The following is a 22,627-nucleotide window of genomic DNA, read 5'->3' as shown; positions in this document are numbered from 1 at the left end:
ACAGCGCCTGCAGGTGGCGCTCGTCCCCCTGTCGGGTGGTGTTGAAACCAGTGGCTCGCTGGAGAAGAAAAAGACAACATGGGGTATGCGGAAGAACCGGTAAATCAGTCGTAAGTCAACATGAGTCAGACCGCAGCAGAGCTGGTCCGGTCGGAAGTTTCTGGTCACGCGTTGTCAAAGCAGTAGCAGTCAGTCAGCTCCCGGTCTCCGCTCATGGCGGACGTCGGGGCGAGCAGCGGCCGCCGAGCTGAAGAACACGACGGGACAAACGGCAGACGCGTCCCGGAGCCTGTGTCCGTGGCCGGCGACCCCGCGGTGGCGGTCCCCCGGGGGCTGTCGTCCGCAAATCCCGCACAGAGGAGAAAGCTGGTCCTGCATTTGGACCTGAACAACACCATCCTGGTGTCGGACGCCATAACGGGCCAGGGGACTGTGGCTGCTCTGGACTACTTCCTCACGACCGTCACGTGGGGCAAGATGGGCAAACACGGTAACGGGACTCGGACGGCATCACACACACACACACGCGCACACACACACGCGCACGCACGCACACACACGCACACACACACACACACCACACGCACACACACACACACACACACACACACACAAAACTTTAACTTGCTAATTTCAATGTATTAGAACAATTTTTATATTTTTGTATTGTCACCAACAAGTTCTTTGATCAAACAAGTCAACTGGATCATTTATATTCTATTTTCATAATAATACTAAACATTTTGAAATTGCGGTCCACCCTGTCATCATGGGGTTACTGCCCCCTAAAGAGACATGACATCACCAGTTTGTCTTTATTCAAAGGAAGCTGAAACAATTGGAGCAAGAATTAAGCAAGATTTATACTATTATTTTAATTTTTTTATGTTATAGTTGGATGATGTTGAGCTTAACTTGTCCACCCTGTCATAGTGAAATATCAATCAAAATTAAAACTTTTCAGAAATTCTAAATAGATTTTTTTAATTTAAGATGGTAGCCATCTTAAATTAAAAAAATAAGAAGTAAGTAGTAGATAGATAGTTACTCTATTTATCCCAAGCTGGGAAATTCCGGTGTGACAGCCGCACGTTTCACACAGCACACTTTAAAAATATATATACAATATCTACACAGATAAATGTAAAATATACTAATTCCAAAAAATATAGAGAATAAGAATAATAAATTTGAAGAATGTACATGAAATATTATGGAGCCATCTTTCTTAATCAGTGAACTTGACCATGAGACCGGAAAGTAGAAGTGATACGAGCATTACTTTCATAGGGCTAATCTCTTACCGAAGGAGACGCTTGGAAACAAACCACTTCCCTCTCTCTGTGGTCACTTCTATATGTTTGTCTGCGTTTCGAGACATTTACAAAGCCTTTTATTCTCTTCACCTCTATGCAGGAAAGTGGGAATGGCTGAGCGACTCCCCCTCCCTGCTCCCGCCGCGCAGCGACGCCGTCAGTTACCACACTCAGTTCGGACGGCTGCCTGGTTTCACCTCTGCTGCGGGACAACGTTTCCGCGGGGTTCTCGAGGAACATCTGGATCAGCTGCGCTGGCCCGAGGGTGTCAAGGCAAGCGGCTCATAGGAAAGGGTGGACGAGATGGAGACTTGGAAAGATGGCTAAATAAAACCTGGTCTGATCTGAAAGACAAATCTTGACCAAATGTTGACTTTTTCGATCGATTTTTAAATAGGTAATTGACTTCAAATCATGGCTACATGATGTTGATTACTGACAAAATACATGAAAATACAATGACAACAGTGTACAAACAGAATGCACCTATTACAGTGGAACGAACATGCCGCAGCAGTCCAAAATAATTCCATTAGGAGAAACATTCTGCCAATTCACAAATGATGCCAATTCCAAAGCATACAAAAATACAAAACAGAAATGTGGTGCAAGTGGAAAAAAAACGTTGGCAGGAAGCCTTAACAAATACATTAACAGCAAGCGCGCTGCAAAGAAAGCACGCAAGTCCGGAAAACAAAACAGAATAAAAGAGTCTGCATATCCAGGCAACACACTGGAAGCTCTCGAGGCGTCCTGGGACAGCGCTTAGTGGAACAACTTGAGACAGGGACCAGACGAGAGAGTGCGTGAGACAAGTGGATTAAAGATGGGGACATGAAAAGATAGCATATTTTTTACATTTGGCATTAGAACCTTTCTATGTTGCCGCTTCACTCGTTTGCTCCTGTGCACTCTCTCTTTTGGCCTGTACGTCTCTCGGGTAGAAGCTCAAGTTGTTCCACTTAGCACTCTCTCCCTTGACACCTTGAAAACCTAATTTTTCACTTAATTAAAAAAAAGCCAGCACAATCGTACAAGAGACTTGTTTTACAAATGAATGTTTTGTAGGTGATTATCAGTAGTAGACTGGCTTGACGGTGAGATGCTGCTTTTCATGGTTAGATTTAGTTCCTGTTCAGTCGGTCACAATTCCTGCAAACCAGTTTGACAGGTTGAGGCATATGTGTGTTACTGACTGCTGTACTGTCTGCAGGAAGACAGCGAGCTGTCCGTAAAGGGAGAAGACGGACGACTGTACCACTGGATCCTCCCCTCCTTCTTCCAGCTGCTCAAAGACCTGGTGCAGGATGGGCGGGAGTTTGCCATTGTGTTTCGTACGTTTGGAAGCGACCTGCCTCGCGCGCTGAGAGCAGTGTCCAGAGCGCTGAATGAAGGGGCTCATCCGCTGTTCCCCGATCTGGCTGATCTGAAGGTGAAGTAAAGTCACACTTATTCACTAGGGTCCCTTTTGTCTAAATTACTAAAAGGTAATTATACTCTTGGTGGTATCACAGTAATGATAGGCAGGACCCAAATGAAACAAAAATCTTACAATTCCTTGGCAGATGGGCAGACAAAATTAACATAAACAGGGATCCAAACAAAAACCAACTCCAGTAGTGAACAGGCAAAAACAAAACAAAATAACAAATCAAACCACAGGGATGCTTTTTTATTCACAGGATGCCTGTCGTGTCTAGTTTCCTTGTGTAACACCGTCTCTCCCTCTCCGACTTTTCCACTCGCTCTTGCCTCAGATAAGTGTGAATATGTCTCCGGGCAAGATCCGCTGCAGCAAGAGGGGGATTGTCCTGAGTCGAGTCGAGGACCACGTGTCGACTCGGGACGGAGAGAGGGGCCTGTATCAGTACCTCAGCTCAGTCCAGGGCCTGGGAGGCTTTCAGGACCACTTTGACTGGTATGTGTATATCACTACCCAGGCCACCATTCACGTTGGAATGTGCGGTCTCTTTCCTTCCACCCACCTACTTCCTGAGATTTCTGTTTCCTTGTGTCTCCTCCAGGTGGGCTAGTAACACCTTCTCCATCCGCGGGGGGAAGCCGCTGTGGGTTGACCCCTTTGACCAACACGTTCAGCACATCTTCATAGATGACAACATCCGAATGAATGATGAGGATACCATCGTTCAGCCCAAGGTACTGCTTTAATGTACAGACTTTTTATCATCAACATGAATACATCAACTGTTATTGTCGACCGTGAGCACTGGAACTACACTGACAGGTTTCTGGCTAAATGCTAAATGATATTGTTTATTGTCACCGTCTTCTTCCCTCTGTGTAGATACGTCAGCTATTTATTAGATCCAGAATCTAAGATGCTGAAGTGATGAGAAACTTTGTCTTCATAACATTACTGCAACATTTTTTATCAGGGTGTGATGACAGGTTCACATCACCTTGGCCAGCGGCTCTCAAAAACCTACAATTAATAATAATAATAATAATAATACGTTATTTATTCAGCACTTTTCTTAACAATGTTACAAATGGAATGAGAATAGAAAAGGGACCATGAACCGAGAAAAATAGAACGATAAAATAGATAATTTGAAGAAATAGGATTAGTCTGTGTTAGTTAGAGCCAATGTCAACCATTTAAAAAAAACATTCACTAAAAGAAAAATTTACAGAGCGGATTAAAAAGAAGCCAGAGACCTAGTCTGTCTCATTTCAATGGGCAATGAGTGTCATCATGTCATCACCAGTTGGTGCAAGGTGAAACCAGGGAGTAACCAGCAGGGCTCCATCCACTGATCTTATTGGTCGAGAGGCCTCAGTTGTTATTTCAGCAGAAGTTAGACAAACCACATCTGATGGAAGTCGCAGTGAGAGTGACTTTGGCAGGTGATGGATTCCTTTTCACAGGCGCACACATGTCTCAAACAACTGCAGATCTCGTCGTTATGTCGTTAAGCTTAAATTGCAAGCTTGTCTGCGATGAGTAGATTTGTACATACATGGCCTCCTTGCCTGCCGATCTATCTTCTCTGCTGCGTCGATCCTTCATAAAGCTGTTTTCCACTTGAGCCCGAAAGTCGGGCTTCCGATTCGCAGGGGCGTTCCAGTTGCAATTTCCGAACTGGAGGTTTAAATCCGAGTTCCGAGATAATAATGGAACGATAAACCCGACTTCTGAGCTCAGAGTTCCGACGTATAATGGAATGCCGGGTTATTTAAGAGAGCTCCAGATGTTTCCCAACTCCCATGCTCTTTATTTTGGATGATATGATAACTAAATAGGATATTTTAAGGTATGTTCCAGTTCCCACACAACCAAAATAAGCTGAAAAACTTAATAATAGATATCAGTGTCCCAGTAAGTCACGATAGTGTCACAGTGAGCAAGCACCCACAACACCACCACCACCCTCCACCTCAAATTCTAATGGAATAAAACCATAATTCATTCAAGTATGTCCTCAGATTTCCTGTGTTTTCCATTTTGGTTCTTATTTTTTACTTGTTGTCAGTCACGACAGTCAAGAATCACACTTAAACATTTAATGTTACTTATATCCTCGAAACACAAAGCTCCAGTTTGACTTTTTGCCCAGAATTGTTTATCCTCCTGGACGTACCCTGGGATGACGAACATGTCCCAACCCGACATCGTCTCCCAACATTTAGTCAATGTAATGTACAATCATGTATTGTTTACATCCTCAACTATTGTATATAATTTTGTCTGTCAGTGAGTAGTTTATGCTGTTGTCTTTATTAGAGCAGACATATATATATATATGTATATATATATATATATATGTATCAGTTGATAACATACGTCCGATATGAGCATTTCACAGACATATTAGTATGAGTGCTTATGTTTATAGAATAAACAACGCAGAAAAAAATGCATTTATGTTTATATTGTAAAATACATTTTGTTCATTTTCTCAATTCAAGTTCTATAATTTGTGTTTTATTTATAGTTATTTGTGATCAAGTTTATGGTTAGACTGAAATATCAGATCTCAATTTCATTTATTTTTCATAATGGTTTGAGACATCATTGGAATCATTGGCAGATCAAAATAAATAAATATATATATATATATACTGTATATATATATATATTGGCCGATGTATTGGTATCGTAAATCTTGTTCTCCCTAATATCAATATCGGCATTGGCTCTCAAAAAAAAAAAACGGTCAGGCTCTAGTCTTTTTAGATACTGTGTTTTTTTGTTTTTTATTTCTTTATAATGTTAATGCAGCCATTCCTGAAGGTAAGTCGCCTCTGAGAGATGGGGTGGTGAGACTGCAGCTGGTTCACCTCATGTTCCTCCCTCTTCCCTGTTTTATCTCTTTTCTATCTCACTCTCTCTGTGTGTGTGTGTGTGTGTGTGTGTGTGTGTGTGTGTGTGTGTGTGTGTGTGTGTGTGTGTGTGTGTGTGTGTGTGTGTGTGTGTGTGTGTGTGTGTGTGTGTGTGTGTGTGTGTGTGTGTGTGTGTGTGTGTGTGTGTGTGTGTGTGTGTGTGTGTGTGTGTGTGTGTATGTGTGTGTGTGTGTGTGTGTGTGTCAGGTTTTCTTGGACCCAGGCGGCAGTGAGACTCGTTTGGCCTGCACCTTTGAGTTGTACGACATCACCTTGGTCCAGAACAACCTCCTCAGGGCCATCTCTGACCTCAACTACTTCACTGAGCGCGTCCACATCTGCCTGGAAAACTATGAGAGGAATCTCCAGCAGGGGGCAGGATAGCACACACTTTGTCCCTGCGGCAAACTCAGTTAGTCGGGTACAACAAACCTAGATACCTACACCATCCCAGCACAGACTGAAGATGGAGGCACAGTAGACCGTAGGATTATTGAGGGATAATTTAATGAAAAGGGATTGAGTGAACTGAAATGGAAATGTAAGAAGGTTATGTCTGGAAGAAGGTTACATGACATAAGTGAGTTCATGATGAGGGCCGTCTGTTTTTATCTTCAGATTCTTCTGGGCAATTTATTCAGAAGGACAAGTTAAATGCACTTAAGGGAGATTTAGAAATGTGGCAGCTAGATAAGTAGGATTTTAATTTGTTTTGGGAGCTGAGCGGTTTAAACACAGCACACCCTTCATTTACACGAGGACAGCAGCTCATAAAACAGCTCTTCAGTTAGTCTGTGTCCTCTGTCCTAAAGTGGACCGCTGCCGACTTCACGGAGCACTGAAGTGGCCGGGGACTCTGATTTCACCAAAGGCTCCGACTAATCACACCACAGGAGGATTAGCCCAATGCTGTGACATTAGCGTCACTGGCCTCAGATGTGTTGCATTAGTTGTGTGTAGGGTATTTATGCTACTCGGGGTGAAACACTCTTAAGATAGTTCAGACATTTAATTTGTCTGCATTGTTTACGGCCGTTCCGAACTGAGAGTTGATGCTTGAATATTTCCAGATGACGAAGACGACGATGAAAAAACCATGTTATCACTGTGCGGCGTCAGGGTGACACTTCACTGTGGAACTCTGAGCTCCGAGCTGGAAACCGTCTGGTGAGACTATGTGTTGCACCGTGTTACATTTAGAACAACACAGAGTGTTTCTTGATGTTGGCGGTTCAGTTGACACTCAGGTTGAGAGTGAGTTTGAGTTGCGTTTGCACTGAATTATTCGCTGCCGTTTTTATCATTTGAGAGCATTTGCAATATTATTTGTGTGGAACATTTGATTAGTTAACTATTTGCCGAGGTCATTTTTTGATCACTTTTGAGGGATTTTGGATAGATTGATTGTTCTTTGTTACTCCTCAGGTCAGTTCTAAAAAGACAGCTGGATGCAAACTACTGATAATCGAAAGAGACGCAATCAAAGCTCCACTGAAAACAGTGGAGTGATGATGTATAGAGCGTCGATCTCCATGAAGAAGATTAAGTGCAAGTGAAAAATACAAAGCCAAAGCTGAGAGCAAAGCTTTTGCTGGTGGTGGTGGTGGTGGTGGTGACGTCGCAGTTTTTTTGTTTTTTTTTTACTACTGAGTTTTCTATTTGCAAAAGTCTCATCACAAAATGCTCTTCCTGAAAATCTCACATAAGTCACACTTTAAAAAAAATATCAGTAGCAAATTGGCCAATAGTTTACGCAGCAAGTAACCACATTGTTTATGTTTATCGCAGAATTGTATACAGTTTCAGAGTTTAAAGTAAACTTCATCAAATCATGCTGCCAAACAGTAACTACATCAATTCTCATCCAAACAGAGTGTGCAGTGTTCATTCCCTCAGGGGAAGACGTACCATACTACTGAGGACAAAATGTGCAGTTGGAGTTGTAAAGGGTAAAGATGACTTTTGAAAACATTTATGATTTTATGTACTAGAATTTTGCAAATATGACTGAAGATTTTACACTAAACCAGAGATTCATACAAGGCAAAATATTAGCTTCACTGCATCAGTTGACTTTTTCTTCTCAGTTTGCACCACAAAGTTTGTATCATGTCATTCAAGACTCCAGATATTTGGTCTTTTGATCATTAAAAAAAAAGAAAAGTAGATACTACAGTAATATTGTATTTCTTAAAAAAGGAAGGGAAACTGCTTTTCATTGATTCAGCGATCTGTTAAAAATCTGCTATTTGCATTTAAGGCTTTTGCAAACTGAAACTCTCCCATTAAAATATTAAAACAATTCCCAAATACTATAAAAATGTGCTATGAAGTAACATCCAAACCCCATGGTCATCATTGCATCTGATGCTGCCACACCTTTGAATGCACGTCACATCAAAACTTGAAATATGTAATTTATTTATTTTTCATATGTGGTGTCATTTTCTCATACAATAATGTATTAACATATGCTCTGTTTATATTGTGTTTCTGGTATGTGTTACGAGAAGTAACAATTAGCTGGGCCTGGAGAAGAAAAGCAGATGAGGGAAGTGTGGTTTACAAGCGGTTAATGAACAGCTGGTTTATTAGGAGTAGTAAGACATTTGGGCCAGGAAGAAGGATTCAGACAGATGAAAGGGCAAACACTCTTGTTGACCCCGGCCGCCTTGGCCTGGCTATTTAAGATGGCTTTTCTGTATGATCTGGGTCAGACGTCTGAACCATCCCATGGTGAAGGAGCTCTGAACCAGCTGAACAGACTCTGTTGTACTCTTGACTTTGTTTCAATTAAATAAAACTTGTAGACAAACTTGTTATATTTGAATGATTCATTTGTTCATTCCTTGAGGAAATCAAGATTTCCACCACATCATATTTGTCAAATATTGCCGTTCGCTGATAAATAAAACCTTTTAAGTTTTGTGTTAAACTGTTTGGTGTTTTACATCATGACAAACGTGAGAACTTAAATAATGTGAAAGCTACAGTGTGTAATATTTAGAGGAACTTATTAACAGAAATTATAATATATTGCCCACAACTATGTGTTCATCTATGTATAATCACCTGCCACAAATAACCAATGTTTTTTCTTAAACTTTGAATGAGTTCATTTTAGTTACATTGGTGGACTGAACTTCCGTTGCCATGTTTGCTACGTCGTGTTTAATGCAGTTGCCCAAAATGGACCAAACACCCCATAATACGCATTTTCAGAAGAGGAATCAGCTGTTGTGCCTTTTCAGTGTGTTGTCGTGTCGGTGACAGTTCAGGCTCACAAGTTCGCGAAAAATGGTGGAACATACTCATTATTTATTATAAAGGAAGGTAGGAGAGCATGAATGCTCGTCATAAAAGAAGAAGAAAACTGGAAGTGGGAGGAATTCATGACGGTCAACTTCAGAAAACGACGAAACACTCGATGTAGTTGTGGAACACAAATCGTTGCAAGTAGTTTGGTTTCTTTGGGCTACCGTCTCCTGATCAGTTGCTTGCAGTTTCCAACTTCACCTCTAGATGCCGCTAAATATTACACACCGTGGCTTTAAATTGTTTTGGCCCTTGTTTTCCAAGATTTACGAAGAAAATGGTCAGAGCTTTAACACGAGCTCCAGATACAGGTCATGTATAGGTCATGGATAGGATTATGATTGATAGGTTGTTTGTGTGAGGGAGAGAGAGAGACCAGGTCAGGTCCACTGGGGATTAATAACAGATAGTTTCAAAAGTGTTGAGGGCAAAACGATGGTAGGTAATGAAGTAAATGAATGTACAGTATCTCTAATACTTCTGCTGCAATGTTCTTATCTATAGTACAATCACATTTATGAGCAGCGCTGAATTGGACACAAACCGTGGAAGCAGGAGATCATATGATAAGGGGAATGCTTGTGAGACAAAAAATGCTTCCTGACATAAGATTTTTTTTAAAAATTAAAAAATGCAAAGCTGGGTTTGACAGAAGGATTTGAGGTGAGGTTTTTATCGAAGTCTCCTTGTGTAATTGACCGCTTCATTATGACAGAGGTCAGATGCACTCATTAGCATCGAGTCCTGTCTGGAGTGTGTCGCAGGCCGACGGTGATCGATGACAGTCGCCCTCCAGGCTATTGAGCAATCTGATGATATACTTGCAAAGCAGATGGTGAGACAGTGTCGGCCCAGAATCTACGCTGGCTTATGCCAAAATAACTCCACAGCACACGGGACGGGTTTTCACCAACTTGGGACCGTGGTTTTTAAATGAATCATTGCACAGCTGATTGGTCAAAAGTTAAGGTCAACAGAAATGTGGTCCCTAAAACACATTTTCAAAGATATCCACAAATAATACAATATCATTGTCTTGTATTGATCTGAAAAAAGTATATCCCATCACATGATCTAATATGAGAAGTAACGTAATGAAGTCAGAAAATAATGACACTTATAGTTAAGAAAATGTATATTTTTCGATCTCTGCATCCTCTACAACTAAGGACACGCCTAAAGGTTATTTTGATTGAAAAATGATTCATGATCACATGGTTGGATGATGACATTTCTTACCCTAGGACCTTTTCCTGCTCAGAGTCCCTTAGTTGGCTCTTACCTCGCAGATCCTTTTCTAAATGAAACTTCGGGTTATGTTGTGCGACGTCTTTTTGCAGATCATCCCTTCGCTTTTACTGTGGAGATGTCTACCGATGGTTGAACTAGGTGCTCTACCGCTTTCAGTAAAACGTTAATTTCCAGGGGACATACCCAAACCATAAACACTTTTTGCCCAACCCTTAATCTTTCCTTAACCTAAGCTTGACTTTACAGTCAACATAAAAACTTTTCCCCCCAAAGCAACAGGGAGCCACTGCAGAGAGGCTGAAGAGCCGCATGCGGCTCCAGGACCGCAGGTTGCCGACCCCTGACCTAGCCCAACCCTTAACCTTAACTTTCACAATTTAATCCCGCCCTTACCCTATAATCTAACACTGAGTCTAACATTAACCTTTAAAACAAATCTTAACCTTTAAACTGCAGTGAGGACTGGCCAGAATGTCCTCATAATTCAGTAATGTCCTCATAAACCACAAGCCATCGTGGCTAATGGTTTATCCGACATGTAAATAAGCAATACAGTCTGACAGAGCAGTCATGTTTAGTGGTGACCTCTTTAGTAAATTAGGATTCTGTTCTTGATGCCTTCTTCGTTGTGATATAATCTTCTTCTCTAGACTATAGTGCTGGTGGCTGATTCTTAACTTAGGTGGTGAAAAAATTGTTCTGCATTGCATTTTCTTCTGCTGGAGGTGTAATTTATATCATCCTATTCAGTCTAGTAATTACTATGTAAGGTCAGCTAATACTATTGCCAACATTAATTCTACATTGTATCTGCTCACAATCCAAAGCAGAGGCCCAAAGTTCAATCATTATGATTTGTCATAGCAATAAAAAGCATAGGTGGAATCTATGTGGACTTGCAGATGGCCTCACACTTGCTTTATGTCTCCCAGAAAGTTTGTCCAGTGAGACAGCATGCACAATCCAAGTGGAGTACAGCCACTATTATTGTCATTAGATATATTTTTCCTGCAGCCGAGCACTGAAAACTGTCCACCCAGAGATCCATGAAACCGTCTCTTTGACACCTGCCAACTCAGGTGCACTCTACACCTCAGACTGTATATGACAATCCCTAAACATAAAACCAAGATGTGTCACTGTGGACACTACTGTGCAACATATGAAACATGCACAGCAAGAGGAAACGGGTAGAAGGACATGAAAAGAGCTTTGATACAGAACGTCGGGGTTCGATTCCAGGTCATCCCCTTATACGAGGCACTTCATGCTACCTGCTTCGATGATTGCAAGTCCCTTTGGACAAAAGAGTCAGCAAAACGAATGTAATGTATCGTTAAGCTTTGTAGCATATCCATCCATATAAATCCATGCATAATTATAATCTAGTAACATACAGTCTTATTCTGGATAAGATATTAATAATTATTAAGAGAATTCTGTAAAATATATGGCAGATTTTACTTTCGGTACATGAAATTGCTTGTATTTTGGATGATAATACTGTTGTAGTTTTACTACAGAGTAAAGTTTTGAATGTAGCCCAACTACTTTGTGATATTAAGTTACTAAAATATCACATTGCCACTAATGTAGTGAAAACTAAATATTTCCACAGGCCTGAATATTGGCTATTGTACATTTTATATTTTTTCTGATCTCTCACGTGTTCTATTCGCTTAAAACAGGATTGCCAATTGTTGATGAAAATAAATTGAACTACATTTCCGTGTTAATTAGGGATACAAAAGTCCATCGATTAGTAATCGACTACTAAATTAATCACCAACTATTTCGATTATAAATTAATCAGCTCAAGTATTTTTCTATGGAAAAAAAAGGTCACAATTCTCTGATTTCAGCCTTTTAAATATGAATATTTTCTGGTTTCGTTGCTCCTCTATGACAGTGAACTAAATATCTTTCTTGTTACAACATTTTTCACCGTTTTATGGACCAAACAACTAATTGATTAATCGAGGACATAATTGACAGATTAATCGATGACGAAAACAATCGTTAGTTGCAGCCCTAGTGTTGCTACGTCATCCATTAGGGTTATGGAATGGCCATTTGAATTCATTGTGGTCCATGTGTCGTGATGGTCGACAGCTGCCTCGGTCCACACGAGGGCAGCAGCGCCGCTGCTGGCGGCCGCCCCCCTCCTCAGGTGCGTCCGGAGTTACCTGATCCCGATGCGGAGCGGCGGAGAGCGCGGAAAACGGCGGCGCAATCCGCACCCCAAAGCCGCACAGACGGGGAGGAACCAGCCAGTGTGTGTTCAACCTAACGGAGCCGGGGCTGTTGCCACTTTCAGCATAGTGGAGGAGCAGCTGGCACCGTGAACGCAAAGGGGCCGGCGTCCGTTTTGTGGAGGGGGGGGGGGATCGCGTAAATGCGCACCGAGTGAGAGAGGGGAGGAGAGTGGACGGGAAGAGGAGGCAGCGGCAGCAGAAGCGGGCTGGGTGGTAAATGTCGCTTGGGTGGATGAGGGACGATGGTCACGGTGCGTTTGGACCGTTGGATCCTCTCACTGAACGGCCTCCCGCCGGCGTCCTCCGCTGGTGACGAGCGGTCTCCAAACATTTACGCGCAACTGCTCCGGCGAGCTCCGACGCGCCCCTGAGAGCGCGCCCCTAACCCTCTGAAAACAAGAAAGGTGAGGGCTGTTCACACGGAAACTTTTCCATGTTGCATTCCGTGCGGTTCGCCCGCGGAGCGGTTGTCGAAGCAGCCTCGCCGTCACCCCTGCCGCTGCTGGAGGGAAAGACTTTGACAGGTGGGTGCAATGAGATCTGGCTGTCACCTCCGCGCACACGTGCTCTCTGGTCCACGAGATGCCGTGGTGGTTGTTGGGCTTTAAGGAGTCGTGGGGCACGAGCAGGTGGGGGTTCTCATAATGTAATTTGAAGTTTAGATAATGTCGCGTTTATTGATGCGGCTAAAGCGATAAAATGGTCCACGAGGATGGAGCGGTTCTCAAGAAACGTGTTTGGAAGCCATGTGCAAGTGTGCAGCACATGGACTCTGATTAATATCTAATTGATATCAGTGCTTTATGTGGCTGCAACACAAATAGTGTAAGAATTTTATATGATTTTCTTTCTCTTTAAAAAAACCAAACAGATTAGGATTTAGGCGAGAGGTCGCAGGGGTCAAATCCATCCAGCTGTTCAGTGGGAAGTGTCTTCTCTAGACAAGCCTGTAACATCTGCTGCACTGCCCAACATCTGGACGGGTTGGTCAGTGTCTGTCTTCACTCGCGCGTTCAGAGGAGCCTGGAGAGTCCCCCTCGCTCTTCACCAGAGATGAGAGTGTGTGTGTCTTCAGGTGGAGTGATGTTCTCACACACTCCTCCTCACATCACCTACCCCCCCCCCCCCCCCCCCCCCCCCCCCCCCCCCCCCCCCCCCCCCTGCAGTTTAAAGCTCTGCCTCCTTCTTGCTGCTGTCTTGAAGAGGTTGTTTGTTCCACTAAAAAGATTCCGACTCTTCCAGCACCGCCCGTCGCCCCCTTCCTCCTCTCTTCCCATCCGACCTGCGATGTTAGCCACTATAACTTGGTGTGAGTTCATTTGCATAATATGGATTGCAGCTGACATGCAGCGTCTGGGCCTGTCTGTCCGGATCTGGCCGAGCAGCAGAGAGATTGTGGCAGCTCTCATTGTGCCAGCGAAATGCCACCTCCAATTGGGGCTCACCAGGAAGGGCGGGCGCCGCCTCTCTGCCACCATCAGAGGGACAGCGCCAGTGTCTGAGTATGGAATTATTCAAGTATGAAATTGCCAACTACCGTGGCTTATTAGATACAAATGAATAAATTAAAAAATGTTTTCTATCAGCTGATATCAGCATTGCAAATTGATTGTCATATCCATTCATAGTTTGAGTCAGCGTCAGTTCCGGCCAAAGGGAGGAACATGCATTTGTTCTTGTCAGTCGTTGTTGATACATATTTTTTTAAAAGCTAAATTTATGTCAACATTCAAACCACGGGTCAGAGCCCACAGGGGGACATGCAGCACTAAACCACATGATAAATCCACACATTTGTTTTTGATGAAGCCGTTTTCCCAGAGCGGACGATAACTACATGCTCTGCCTGTTTGGCCCCTTTTTTCTTGGCTTGTTGTTTATTTCTGCTGGGATTTCTCTCTTACTTTATTCTCACATCATTATATTCTGGCCGATTCACTGTGATTTTAGTAAAAAGCACAGCCGCTCCATAAATAACCTCCTATTCGTTGCTCGTGCTGTTTGTGATCAAGAAACCGAGAGCCTTGTCCTCCTGTTGAATGTGCTGCAGTTTGTGCTGGAGCAAAGCGTCAGCTGGGAACAGCCCGGCGGGTTTTGTGCTTCACCCATGCAAACGCTCATTTCATGTGTGTACATTTGGAAAAAAAACCCTCTGACCATGATAACCAACCAGAGAATCGGTGAATGTCAGTCAGTTGTAATCATTCTGCATCAATAATGAACTGTTTTGATTTGGGTCCAATCATTTGAAATCATTTAACTAAGCCAGGCATATTTTCTGTTTTGCTGAAACAGTTCAAGAGGTGGATTAATTTAAAAGCAAACTTTGTAATCTGTGAATTGCATTGAAGTGGTACTGAGCCCAGTTTCCCTTTGGATCTCTGTAGAGCTGCAACAGTTAATCGATTAATCGATTAGTAATCGACTACCACATTAATTGCCAACTATTTTGATAATTGATTAATTGGTTCAGTTAGTAAAAAAGAAAAAAAAGAATTCAAATTTCTCTGATTTCATCCTTATTAAATGTGAATATTTTCTAGTTTCTTTGCTCCTCTATGACAGAAAACTGAATATCTTTGGTGTGTGGACTAAAACACATGTTTTTGGAAACACGATCAACATTTTTCACCATTTTATGGACCAAACAACTAATCGACTAATCGAAGAAAATAATCTACAGTTTAATCCATAATGAGACTAATCGTTAGTTGGAGCCCCAGATTCCTATGATCATTTATTTGACCCTCACCGAAACATTTCTCCACTCTGCATCTGTATGCTTACACAAGTCAGTTGTGGACTCAGTTTGGTTTAGCTGAATATCCTGTGATACTGTGGTGGGCTTTGGATGTCAGCAGTGACACTTTAATACAGGCTGCCTGAGCTTTACAGCAGTTTGGTGACTGGCAGCATTTCAGCAAAACCGCAATTAATGCATGGCCGCAGCAACTGAATCAGCTGTGCAAACTGACACACACACACACACACACACACACACACACACACACACACACACTGAGTATTTGTATGACGACAAATTAATTGTTGGAAATGGTGGAAAAATGTTGCAGAACAAAGCGTAAAAAAACAATAGGAACAAAACAACTGTGTGGCCTGGTGCATGCTGGGAAACTTTCTGTCTTAACCTCATTGTCAGTTTTTGTTTTGCCTTGGTGCTACACCATGCCGCTTTCAGAGGGATGTGCTGGCGATAGATTGCGCTAAGTAAAGTTTTCAAAATTGGCAGATGGATGTTGAACAGGTGAGAGCTGAGATTCATCACTGTTCATATCACAGAGTTTCATAAATACACGTGTTTCACAAATACAGTATCAGCTTCCTCGTTCCTACACACACATTTGTAGTTGTATGCATACTCTGATAAACGACGCCCTAGCACTGCAGGACAGAGGAAGTGTGCCGGAGAAAATGTGATCAAGCACACACGCATGCACACACACACACACCAGCCACAGACATTAACTGGACAGATATGAGTGTGGAGCCGAGCCAATATCCCCATCAGGGGATTAAGTAGATTGCTTGGACTGGAAAGTTTGGAGATCCAGTCTGCTAACGCTGGGGACTCTTAGGCCTGATGAGGGAGGATGGTGCATGGAGAAAAAACTGAGTCATTGTCAATAAGAAAAATAATTGTTCTGCAAAATACCAGTATTTCCTTTTTTGTGTGCAAAGAGGTTTAATACCATTCTCATGTCTGGGGGGTTGGCAGAACATTACAGTACACTAATTCTTTTTGGACTGATAATTGAAAATGACCTTTTGATTGATTAATGAATTGAGGTACAATGTACTAGTGAGCTTTAGGTAAGCAGATAGGTGGATTTAGGGCTGTGATATCTACAAATTGTCTGGGATTTTGTCAATAACCATAAATTGAAGATATTTGCATCTTTCAAAATGTGTGTGTACAAGTCTCATAGTGAAGTAACTCTTTTTAATAGCATATTATTTGGTAAATCACACTGTTTAGGCAGAGGAATACAATTTCCCCTAAAATATTCAAAAGTCATTTAGAACTTTGTCTCTCAACTGCTTAAATTATTAATGTAGGTTCTGGCCAAGCCCGGATTATCCATATAACGATATCATGCATTCATATTAATTCACATTTGCCTGCACGAAATGAAATTCACAATTTCAAGCAACAACCTGCGAGGACCAGTCCAGACAATATATGGATGTGATGATGTCACTCCCCATTGGTGCACATCATTTTTAAATGGATTAATGCAAGATGAAAAGCTATTTATTGAGATTGACTATCAAACATTGAATTAAAAGTGTTGATGAGCGGGACATACTGCAGGGCAATATGGATGCACATCTCAGTAAATAATAACCATCAAGTATTCAGACAAGCCAAAGTATAAATAGTATTTTATAATCAAAATGTGTTTTAGGAAATCTAGGGGAGCCAGTTTGAATGGGCTTGATGGAATCTTTAGGCACATCATGATTCGATTAATTTCTGATTCAGAGGGCTAAGATTCAATTATGAAACGTTATCATTTTTTAAAATATTTCAATACTGTACATGATTTCTTTTTTATCCTTTAGCAATTTGTAATGGTAATACAAACAAATGGCTACATTTCTTTCTATTATATTTTAATAATAATAATCAATGGAAAAGATATGTCCAGTGGAAGGTTATATTTGCTAATATATTTCCCAACAAAACAACAAAAAACAACAAAAGTGTGCCTGTAGCAGCATTCTTGTAGTAAATAAATAAATAAAATTACTCTAAACTTGAAACAAACAGGTTGCAACTAAAAGTTTGAGCACGACGAATCTCTACCACCATTTACAACAGTGCCATGAAGTGCATACATCTGTTATGCAAGAAAGGACCTTTTTTTTTTTTTTTTTTGTTTAACCATTTTTATTCAATATTATTATTTATTGTTATTTAACAAGCCAGTAGTTTATGTTGTGTCAATTTCATGTTGATATTGTACAGCTGGTTATTAAAAGTGACTGTGTGACATTTGGCACATGTTGATTTGACTTGAATCTGACTTGGAACTGTTTTTGTTATTTTTAAATAAATATCAAGATACATATCGAGTATCGCCATTCAGCCAAACAATATCGAGATATGATTTTTGGTCCATATCGCCCAGCTATAGCCTGGTTCTGAACAACTGGTTCCGATTTGTCTCCCACTGTGATGGCACAGTTGCACCCTTTTGGGGTAACCCTGCCTGCAGTTTGAGAATCCCCACTTCTCTGGTGAAGGGGCGTGACATTTACTACACAATTTGAAATTGGTTGACCAATCAGAGCAGACTGGGGTTCATCGGGAGGGGTCTAAATGAAAACCAGGCATTTTAAACAAGGGGGGAAAGAAGAGCTGCAGGAATGGGCAGTATGAGGACACTAATGCCTTTTCTGAACATTAGAGCATGTAAACCTTTGTCAAGTGGTAACCCAAATTAAAAGTAGGAACCTGAATAGCAGCAGAACATGACACCTTTAAATCTCAGAATTCCAAGAAAGGTTTTGATGAAAACTGTCGAGACTCTCGGTGGTAGTGAGATCAACCCATTATAACATGTCAGTTTGTTTCAATGGAAGCTTTTTCTTGGAATTCTAAGATAATAAACTGAAATCCAGTGGAACAGGGCAAAATGTGAGTGTAAATCTTAGATGTTTGATGGATACTGACCCAGGTGTAGCTGAAAGCATTGACATCCATGAATCTGCCTCAAGCTAAGGAGTTTAAATGTTGAAATGGGGAAAAAATATGTCACAATATGTAATCACAGACGCTAAAGTGAAATGGTGGTTTGTGTACATGGTCTCGCACACAACTGGCAAGTGTGTGACCACGGCGGCAGCTCCTGCTCCCTCTGTAGTAAAAGACTTGGCACCAAAGAAGCAGAAAACAATATGGGGATTATAACATTAAGTTATGGTTCCCGCCAGGTGATGTACGTTGTGAAGCTTCATATGACGATATAAAAGGTCTTTCAAAGGAAATAACTGTCAGGCCGAAATGAGTGAAAAAGATGCCTTTGTCAGTTTATTGCAGGCACATCAGTGCGAGGAGCAACTTTGAGGTAGTGGGGAAATTTTTCATTAGAAAACGGCTGTTAAGGCTTGAAGTATTGGTGCAGTCGTGAGAGAATCCAGCTCAGATGTTTGATAATTTGCTGTGGTTGCTTTCCGTTTTTTTTTTTCCCTCCAGAAGCACAGACTGAGACTGGAGGGAAACAAGCCGCTGTGTGATTGCCGCCACACATTTCGAGTTTGCCAGAGGCACGGAGATGCATCAGCTCGCGGAAACTGATTACTGTTTTATCTTTTTCGTGTGATTGCCGCCACACGAAGCGCTGCTTTCGATACCGGCTTTTTTTTCCTCCTTCTGGAGAGGTGTGTAAAAAAAAAAGGGGCACGGAAACTGAGCCCCGCCGTCAAGGAGAAAGCTCAGCTCCATGGTGAAAATGTCTCACAAGACACACCACCTATGGCTACAAATGATTAACTGACACATTGTTCAGTGAGTAAAATGAGTAAAAGCAATGAGAAATGGTTTGGATCCTACCCTTAAGGACCTCGGCCAATTTCACCAGTCACATCTGTCCATGCAGAACTTACCGTCTTTGAGTGTAATGATTGTGGCGTAGTTCGCTGGAGGTGAATTGACACTGAAAAGGAGATCCCTTTGACGTTCAGACCCAGATTCATTCTGTATGCGGCTTCATCAGATTTGTTAACCCTCATGTGGGATCTGGGATTCCCAGGCCCTACTGCAAACAACACTAAATGCAACAGGGATAAATAGACACGGGTTCCCAACCTAAACACTTGTTTGTAATATCTGGTGGTATTAAGAATTATTATGGCAAAATAATGTAATTTATTTATAGATATTGCCTTCCCCTTCCTGTTGTGGTCGTCTCGCAGGGTTGTCCAAATTACGAATCACAAAATGTGTAAAACAATGTGCATCACGTTAAAACCTGGAGCCATTATCATCCCACCTTTATTATTCATGGTTAGGAGAATATCAACCCAATATCACCCACCAATATGATCTTATCATCAGCTGACTCATCCTGAGCATTTTAGAGTTCGATAGAGAGACTGCTTTTGAGATACAGTAGCTCTCTTTCAGAAGATATTGGGCTGGGCTGGCATCTTTCTCTCAATAATCAATAATTGATTTATTAATAATCTGATAAAAATTGGAATCACACCAGCCGTTAGTTATTTAATCTCTATCTTCTTGGTTAAGTAAGACAACAGGGTCAAACTTAATCAGCAAATGTTAACCAGGTTGCCGTAACAATTTGGGTTACAGGAATCGTGTAACCCTCCCGAACACTCCCTGAGCTCTCACGCTCTCCTTTTCTTCACCTTGCTTGATTACATTAAGCACAGCAGAGATTATTGATGTTTCACATTGACATTCGTGCGATCGCTGCTCGATATTCAAATAACAAGCCTACAGGGACGAGAGCAATACTGACTTCAACCCCTTTTCTTCAACACGTGTTTTTTTTTTATTTTTAGCACGAGCATGTTTCCTTCTTGTTCTCCGTCTTCTCTCTCACCATCATTTCCTTGCTTTGCATTAGTTTCTTTATGGCACTGTGCTTTTGCTGCCACAGTGCGCATTAGTCATAATAACTGTGCCAGCCAGATATATTTTTGCATTTTCCACATCTATCCTTTTTTTCAAACTATCCTCCAGCCCACTCTTTCCTCTGTTGTTTTTTGTTATCTCCAGCTCTCCTTCTTTTAGTCTTCTCACTCACCCTCTCTGGCTTTTTCCTTGTCTATTATCTCTCTTCCAACGTCTGCTCTCCCTCACTCCCTCCCTCCCTCCTTCTGTAGCTCCGTCTCTTAATTCAGCCGTGCATCCTTTCTATTTAAGGAAGAAATCGGCCTCTGCTGGGAAACTGCTGGACCGGGTGGGGAGCTTTAGCTGAATGGCACAGCAAGTCCCCAGATGCCCCGTTGTGGCTCACGCTGAAAAAGGAAGAGGAAAAAAAGGAAAGGGGAGATGCATTTTGGCAGATAGACAGAGAGATATGGCCAGAGCAGCAGCGTGAAGAGGGGAAAACAACTGTACAGTGAGGGCGAGTGGACAGAGGAGGAGACTTACAAAGAGAGTGGGGGGCTAGGAATCGAACAGTGTCCCGGCTGCGTGTCTGCTCCACCGTGACTCACCATGACGGCTTTCGGCCATGACAGCTATCCAAGAATTTTGCACACACACTCAGACACACTCTGCTGATCATCACTATGGAAAGTGCTGTTTTTGTTTTTGAATTAAATGTGTTTTTTCTTCTAGTTGTGGGTCCTCATGGGGAAGTTTTGATAACTAATAGCACAATTAGATTTTATCTGTGGCTGCATTGTCTATTCCTTTTGGGGTAAAAGCTTATCCAGTTTTCTGAATCCGATATTCTGTTTTCATATGCCACTTTGAAAACAGGATACTTCAACTATTTGATCATAAATGGGATACTCCATGTATCCCATTTATCCAATGTGATTGTTTAGTGGAAAACTAAGAGGCATTTAACTGTGGGGACCTGGATTTTCCATCTTATTGCCAAGGTGATCCCACACTTAAGACTAACACTCAGTTAAATGTACGGTATTTTTTAAAGGGATTTTGGAGGCATACTTAACAATAAACAGAAATAATCATTTTTATTTTTGACAACATCTGTCACAGTTCATGTTCTGTTCAAGTTTGACCTGATGTACTTGCCAGATCCGTGTACAGTTGTCCTGTTGAAAATGGTATATTATTGCTGTATCAGTAGGCTACACGGCACCAAGGTTCTTGGTTGGCAGCCCGGTTTGAACCAACCAGGGCCTTTCTGTGAGGAGTTTGCATGTTCTCCCCCTGTATTTGTGGGTTCTCTCCGGGTTCTCCAGCTTCCTCCCACAGTCCAAAGACATGCAGGTTAGATTAATTGGAGACTTTAAATTGTCCTCAGGTGTGAATATGGTATAAACAGGTTGACGATTCTAGCTAGCGCAGTCACATGAGGAAAGAAACATTTGCAGTCTTGTCATCAGACAGGTGAAACCAACAAGTCCACCAACTCATACAAAGACTCTTTACAAAATTAGCGCCTCTACCGGTGACAGGAGGTACACAACAAATACAAAGTTGGCGACCTGTTCAGGGTGAACCCCGCCTCTCGCCCAAGGTCAGCTGGGATTGGCTCCAGCCCCCCTTCAACTCTCAAAGGATGAAGCAGTATAGATAATGGATGGATGCATTATTATATGAAGTGGACTAACTTTCAATTTGACTAGCAAATCAAGTGATGTAGTGATTGTAGTGTTCACTCGTTGATGAGAGCCTGCCCTCCGACTCATACGACGAACAATGTTGTTTTTGAAGCAGCGTATTATGACATATGTGGTCGCTTTAAAGACCGTAGACCTCTAGTGGTAGTTATGTTCATGTCCGTAAGAGGGCAGCGCTGGACCTGGTAAGTCCGTAAGTTTGTGTATTGAAATGGATTTGCTAACATTCTGTAAAGTGATCGTGCTCACGAGGCTTTGAGGCGAAAAAAGTATTTGTGGCGTACCTCCTATCACCATTAGAGGCGCAAAAGTGTTTTTTCTTTCCTCATCTGACTGTGCTGTAGAATTGTCAACCTCTTTCCAGATCTTTGCAATTACTTTGAGTATGTCATTATCATTCCCAGTAGAAACAACAACCATGTTGCAGTAGAGCATAATTATGTTTCATCGTAGGCTTTGTGTCTGTGAGGTGTATGAATGTGAGAGAAATGAGAGGCAACAGGCGAGTGGGAAATCTAAATCTGATAGCAGAGGGAGGCAATTACTACTGTAGAAGAAGTGGTGCGCTCCAAACCCGATTAGAGCAGTGCCGTGCTTGTTAGATGGGTGCGGTTTACAAACTACTAATGCTGTACAAAAAAAATGGCACATATTGTTTGTGTCTGCATCAATCAACAGCTGCTGTTTATTTTGTTCTTCTGGGATAATGGGAAAAAAAGGGAAATATGTTGTTTGGACTTTTACATTGGAATCATGTTTTCGAAAAAAAGGGACATCATATCACGAGAGCAGCAAATTAAATTCCTTTTGTGTGATTGAGCGTTTAACAAGCTGGAA

The 22,627-nt window shown here is 41.9% G+C and overlaps 1 protein-coding gene across 1 annotated transcript; it reads left to right on the top strand.

The window, feature by feature from the left end:
* Positions 1-23: 23 nt before the first annotated feature.
* On the top strand, positions 24-8,595 carry si:dkey-32e6.3. The gene is made up of 6 exons (XM_047330688.1): positions 24-490; positions 1,417-1,589; positions 2,530-2,748; positions 3,074-3,234; positions 3,341-3,473; positions 5,868-8,595. The coding sequence occupies exons 1-6, from the start codon at positions 214-216 to the stop codon at positions 6,042-6,044; spliced, it is 1,140 nt and encodes a 379-aa protein (XP_047186644.1). The 5' UTR covers positions 24-213; the 3' UTR covers positions 6,045-8,595.
* Positions 8,596-22,627: the final 14,032 nt, after the last annotated feature.

Source organism: Scophthalmus maximus, chromosome 3 (assembly GCF_022379125.1).
Source record: "Scophthalmus maximus strain ysfricsl-2021 chromosome 3, ASM2237912v1, whole genome shotgun sequence".
Classification (NCBI taxonomy): domain Eukaryota; kingdom Metazoa; phylum Chordata; class Actinopteri; order Pleuronectiformes; family Scophthalmidae; genus Scophthalmus; species Scophthalmus maximus.
This window is presented reverse-complemented; position numbering and strand designations above follow the sequence as displayed.